We start from the raw sequence: 6,000 nt of genomic DNA, 5'->3' as shown, positions 1-6,000 counted from the left end.
AGCCTTTTTAATATAATTATTACTGGTTGGGGGATATCACCATTCATTATTCTAGAATGGTGATATCCCATAATGATGTGCAAAGTTATGATCTACTGTATGCAATAACGGTCCCTTCCAGAATGTCATACAGCCTAGGCATTTAGCACAATACATAATCTATGCATAGACCTGAGCAACTATGGTTAATTATTATGATTGGGGTCAAGCTGTAGCACCTGCGGCCAAATTGCACTAGTGAGAAATGCAACATTCCATGGCAAAATGAGAAGAGGGCAATATACTGTCACAGTTGTAAAATGTTTGCTATACATCACAAACTATTGCATCCCAATGTGTGCAAATGTATGTTTATTAACATATAGGATATTCATTATAAAGAACTTTTAATTCAGTGGGTCCAGAACTTTCTTGAATCATGGCACCCTAGAGTATCAGCATTACTGGCTATAGGTGTATATTTCGATTTCAACTTTCAAGTTTTAATGTAACTACAGCATTAAAAATGCATACGTTAAATTAAATGACATTGTGATCTCACAAAACTCCAAGCCTAAGTAAAAACTAAAACAAAAATATAAAAAATATAAACTAATCATTAAGACCTGCCAAAGATTCTTATATAATTCTGTAAGTCATGTTTGTTAGATGTATATTTATTTTATATACACATTCACACACACCATATTTGTTTTCCCCTTTTTTTAAAGGGGGGGAAGGGGCACCAAACTCCAACTTGCCTCCAGGTGAGTGGGATGAACTTATGCCCCTGAGTGGTCACCGTCACCACGGTATACTGCAAAGCATTGCATACTTAAGGTTATCTTCTGCAGCTGTATAATAATATTTTCATCTAGGAAAATAAGTGTCTGCAGGATTATAGAAGAAAAACTCTGCACTGCTATGGTCCGGATCAATTACATTCTGTCAGCTAGAGCTGTGAATGCTCATTTGGATGGCTGAACAGTCATAGACGGCCTCGGACTGGAGATTTGGAAATGGTGTTTCTTAGTGGGGCTTCTGCAAGCTGTAGGGAAGGCAGGAGCAGAAGTGAGCAATTTGACATTGTGGGAAGATTAATAAATAAATCCTTTTTCTTTTTTTTTTTTCTTGGTAGTTGAGAATACAACCCAGGCAAAGCAGAGAACATTCTGATATAAGTCGCATCATAAAGGTTCCTCACATCAGAGAGGTACTGTAGGCAGCAGTTCGGAAGTAGTGTGAAATAGTTGACTAGGCGTATGAAATAATATATTGCAGACGAAGCACAATAGGAGGCTGAGAGCCATTACCTCCAGTAAGTGGGAGCTGTAGAAATCTTTTTTCTTTTTTAGTAGCTGCTGAAAAGGAAACTTGTGTTTTTTCAATAGCAATTATGTGACTGTAAGTAAATATAAAAAAATGAAATCATTGATCAGTATGAAGACGACACAATAGACTTGCCTCAGAAACATAGACGATATCTCTGGTTTCTAATAGACATGTCATTTTCCTAATTACTGAGCTGTCAGAATGTATAAAAAATTAAGGGGGAGATATTTCAAATATTCTAAAGAGGACAAGTGGAAATTTTGCCCATACAGTACCAACCAATCAGCTCCTAATTATCATTTATGAAGTACATTCCATAAAATGATTGCTTGAATCTGATTGGTAGCTATGGGCAGCTTTGCCACCAGTCCTCATTAGAAGGTTTGACACAGGGGGAAATGTATCAAACATTTTAGAGAGTTAAAGTGGAGAAGTTGCCCATAGCATCCAATCAGCATCTACTGTACAGTGGCTACCACTTATTTGGGACACAGCCTAAGAATTGACAAAAGCTCATTGTTTGCTATTGGCAACTTCTCCACTTTATCTCACTCAAAGGTTTGATACATCTCCCCCAAATGTTTTGAAAGATAGAGGGAAAAAACACACAACAATAATAAATAGCTGATGTGCCCGGTATTAAATGGACAAAGGTTTGCTGGGCAGAACATTTTACCCCTTTCATCCCCTTGGGAATAAAATTTTGTGAAGTCCCTGCTTAGTGGGTGGCTGCAAATAACTGTCACAGTTTCCAGACCACGCACAAGGTCACGGTTCAGGTTACCCAGCACATTTTCAAAGAGCACAAAGGTGATGCAATCTAAATGGCAGGTGGATGTTTTGCCACATAGCTCTAAAATGAAACCTTCTGCTACTAATATATAGGATGATGATGATGATGATAATAATAATAATAATAATAATAATAAAACACGGCTGGATAGAAAAAGCAACAACACATCTCTTGTAATATATCCTTTATTTGGGATTCTAATTTTTTAAACGTACATGACAACCGTGCTTTGGCTACAGATAGACACCATTAAAAGACATTTAAAATTTATCTTATATTACATTTGGTCCATATAACAGGTTGCAAGATACTAAATATAAAGGATATTATTGTATTCTTTCATTAACAAGCTCTGTATATAGATTGACTATGTATATGTTACATTACATATATATTTTATATATAGAGATGACTTTATTTGAGTCTTGACAATAATATCTTATTGCAGGTAAGCTTATTTGATGATATATTTTTTCTCAGGGAAAATACTACAAAAAAGATACAGTTATTCACAATTTAAACACAGTAGTTCCTACGTCACTATTTTGCTAAAGTAGATAACATATTTTGTATACAAGATTGCTACAAAGCGTATCTGTCAATTTTATTTTATGTAATTGCTGTATACAATCAAACATTTAAATACTGCAGTTATTTTTCTGAACAACATTGGACTGGAGTACATATAATAAACAGCAATCAGCCGCCATTATGTTATCGGCTCTGATACTGAATGAAATTCACAAAGAATGTCAGGTGACATATTGTATACAAAATAAAGTTACAACGAGACATTTTGCCTGGTTCAGCTACAGACATACATTATAATCCAGAGTATGTTACATATGAGACAATTCAGGAGCTACGAAACAATACTGTTGTACAAATTCAGATAAAATATTTGTATATATTTTCTACAATAAATGTGCTTGACATTCTGATAATATTAATTTATTGCAATTATATATTTATTTGTATATATATATATATGTGTGTGTGTGTATAAATATGTAATTTATATATATATATATATATATATTAAATGTTTTTCACTCTTTGGACAAAAATGACAAACCAAACTAACATTTACGAGAAACATATTATCACATAATAGCTCTACTTAAAGTATGTGTTATATAACATTTTAAAAAGCACAACACTTCGCTAACACGCAAGTTAGTGTTGCTCTTTTACAAGTCATCTATCACCTATTTAGGCATTTAATATGTGCCTGTATTTTCCAAACATAAAATGCCAACACATCTCTTTCTCTTTTTTACTTACATGATGAAAATTCAGAAACCTTTGACCATTTACACGATGATGTAAATCCAACCAGGGGAGTTATGTGGCATAAGGGTATGTCTGTGTCTTTTATCCCTAATAATTTTGACATTTTCATCATCCCATCATTTTACACATAACAATGAGCTGCTCTTGGATATAAACTACTAAAAAGAGACTAGTGTTTATTTAGATGCACTTATCTCAGAAAAAAAACGGTCAAGTGTCTCGTTATTTAAATGGGCTTAACATGATATAATTGAATATTTGGCACAGTGTGCAGTAGATTGTACAATTGTGAAACTAAATTCATTGAAGGAAAAACAAGGCTGGTGTCTATTTTTGCTATAAAAGATACAAGTTTAATTTGGTCCCTTGAATTTTTTTTTTTTAAATAAGTTGTGCTTCAGTATTCGCATTAAGAAAAAAAACCTCATTAATAGTAATTTTGAGATTAAAATGTAAAATTTTCAGTTTCTTAAAATGATTGCAAAATTTATTTTTAACATTTTATTTACTCTAAATTCTCTGTGTAAAAATGCTGAGTAAAAAGAAAAAAAAAGATTAGTTTTTTATGGATTTATTCAAAGTCTTGGGAGCTGCCCTTATGAAATATTTCCGTACAGAATTAAAAATTTGTCACACAAAACCTTATACTGTATCTTTATAGCCAAATATAGGATTAAAAATGGTGTTTTCATTTACAAATTCAACTCTCGCAGGAAAGATAAAAACATTAACAGTCTAAATTGCCTGAACACACAAACCATTCATGTTATTCCACAAAACAGTAAGAAAATAACCTAGTTGATTTCCTTGTGCTCTACTGGTGATGGTCCCCTTTTTTGCCACTGGAGGTAGGTAAATTCTTTATTCCAGATGTAAATATGTGGTTACGACAACCATTTTGTATTTAAAAAAAATTATCACAACTGCATTCCCTTAGTGCAGTATCTTATATATAGGCTTCTTTGTTTGCAGAGTTACTCTTTGACAACTGTTCGGGTCCATTTTCCGAGTGAGCAACATCTTCACTTGGCTGGATCATGACTTGCAGGCGCTGGGGGGATAAATGCATTATTAAATTATTAATTCTTATTAAAAATTGTAACATGCAATTAAAAAACGTTTTGTGAATTTTCAGTGTTTCTTTTACAAATTTTTACTCCAATATTTTCCCATCTGGGCCATGGCAAACATATGTCTTGTTCTTGTTTATTTATCTTAACATTACTACTTTCTTCTTTGTGTGTTTTATCTTTATTTTTGTGTTTTAAATGGCACTCCAGAGGATCACTGTAAAGGTGAACATACTTTCATGGCTATTAGATGTTTTAGTGATAACTAGCTTGAAATTTCCAGTATAATCTCTAAATGATTGCCAATACTAATTAATCTTTGATTGGGATCTATAAAATGTAATGAAAGGCAAATCCAGTTAATGACCTCATCTTAGTGTGTATGCAGATGTTGTTGTTGTTAATATTATTATTATTACTCTTTATTTGTGCCAAAATGTTACATAGCCCTGTACTGTATATTGAAGAGATAATGATACTGTACAAAAAATAACAATGACATGAAACAAAAGTAAACATGGGCCTACCAAAGTGACCTTACAATCTAAATCATTGTCTAAAGCTGGCCACACACGAGATGATTTTCTGCACGTTTGCACAATTTTGACACATTGGAACGATAAATCATTCAAAGTCGTGCAAATCGCGCAGTTTTCACAAACGATAATGATCTGATGCATGGTACCGCGGGTCGTTGGTCATATCTCCAGACCTTCACTACTGCAGGGAAGACATGTCAATCTCGTTAGCAACAGATCAACTCTGACTGATATATCATTGTGAATGAGCAAATATTCTCTGTAAAGCGCTGTGGAATATGTGTGCGCTATGTAAATAACTGGTAATAAATAATAAATAAATAAATCATTAGGCTGTTTGTCAAAAATTAACACTTTTTGCACAATATTGTTTGTCTAGTACTGCCGGGGAGCTGCAGGGAGAGTTCAAGGTAAATCATTAACGTGTGTGACCAGCTTAAATGTGCTAATAGATTGAATTTGGCACATGAGCCAAATCTGACAAATGCCTGATTGCACATGTATGGGCACTTTAAATTTTCATAAAATGTCAAATATAAAACATGCCACATGCCACTAGCAATTTACACTGGGTAATCTGTGGTATGAGGTCTGAAAAGAAACTGGTTGGCATTAGGGACAGCCACAAGTGAGTCATGGAATGGACTTTACTGAGAGGAAGCCATGGTTTATAAGCCCAAAGATACTGCTAGGTAGCTGTCGGCAGTCAAGAGATCAGTCATACAATCTGAGCGGCTGGCTGGCAAATAAAGAACAAAATCAGAATCCTCATTCAAGGTTAGGAGTAGTCATCACAGAGTCATAAACAGGTAACTAAGCCAAAGTTCAGGATCACAAGCTAATAAACATAGCCAAAGCAAACAAGATCAGTACACAAAAATATGTGATACCGCTTTTACACCGCACCTTGGACCCAAGAAATTGGCAATTCAGGTCATATATCAGTGTAAAAGTGTTGACCTGGGTTGTGTGTCCCATGATCTAAACCCTGGTC

General features: G+C 34.1%; 1 protein-coding gene across 3 annotated transcripts in view; it reads right to left on the bottom strand.

Annotated features, from left to right (window-relative positions):
- Positions 1–2,273: 2,273 nt before the first annotated feature.
- Positions 2,274–6,000, bottom strand: part of SLC6A1 (solute carrier family 6 member 1) — a 317,457-nt gene continuing 313,730 nt past the window's right edge. For all 3 annotated transcript variants that reach the window (XM_063940752.1, XM_063940754.1, XM_063940753.1), the window contains exon 15: positions 2,274–4,448. In XM_063940752.1, coding sequence (XP_063796822.1) covers positions 4,344–4,448 — 105 coding nt within the window. In that variant the 3' untranslated portion in view covers positions 2,274–4,343. The remainder of the gene's footprint in view (positions 4,449–6,000) is intronic.

The sequence above is a fragment of the Pseudophryne corroboree genome, chromosome 9, assembly GCF_028390025.1.
Source record: "Pseudophryne corroboree isolate aPseCor3 chromosome 9, aPseCor3.hap2, whole genome shotgun sequence".
Classification (NCBI taxonomy): domain Eukaryota; kingdom Metazoa; phylum Chordata; class Amphibia; order Anura; family Myobatrachidae; genus Pseudophryne; species Pseudophryne corroboree.
Note: the sequence above shows the minus strand (reverse complement) of the source record. Positions and strands in the feature narration are given on the sequence as shown.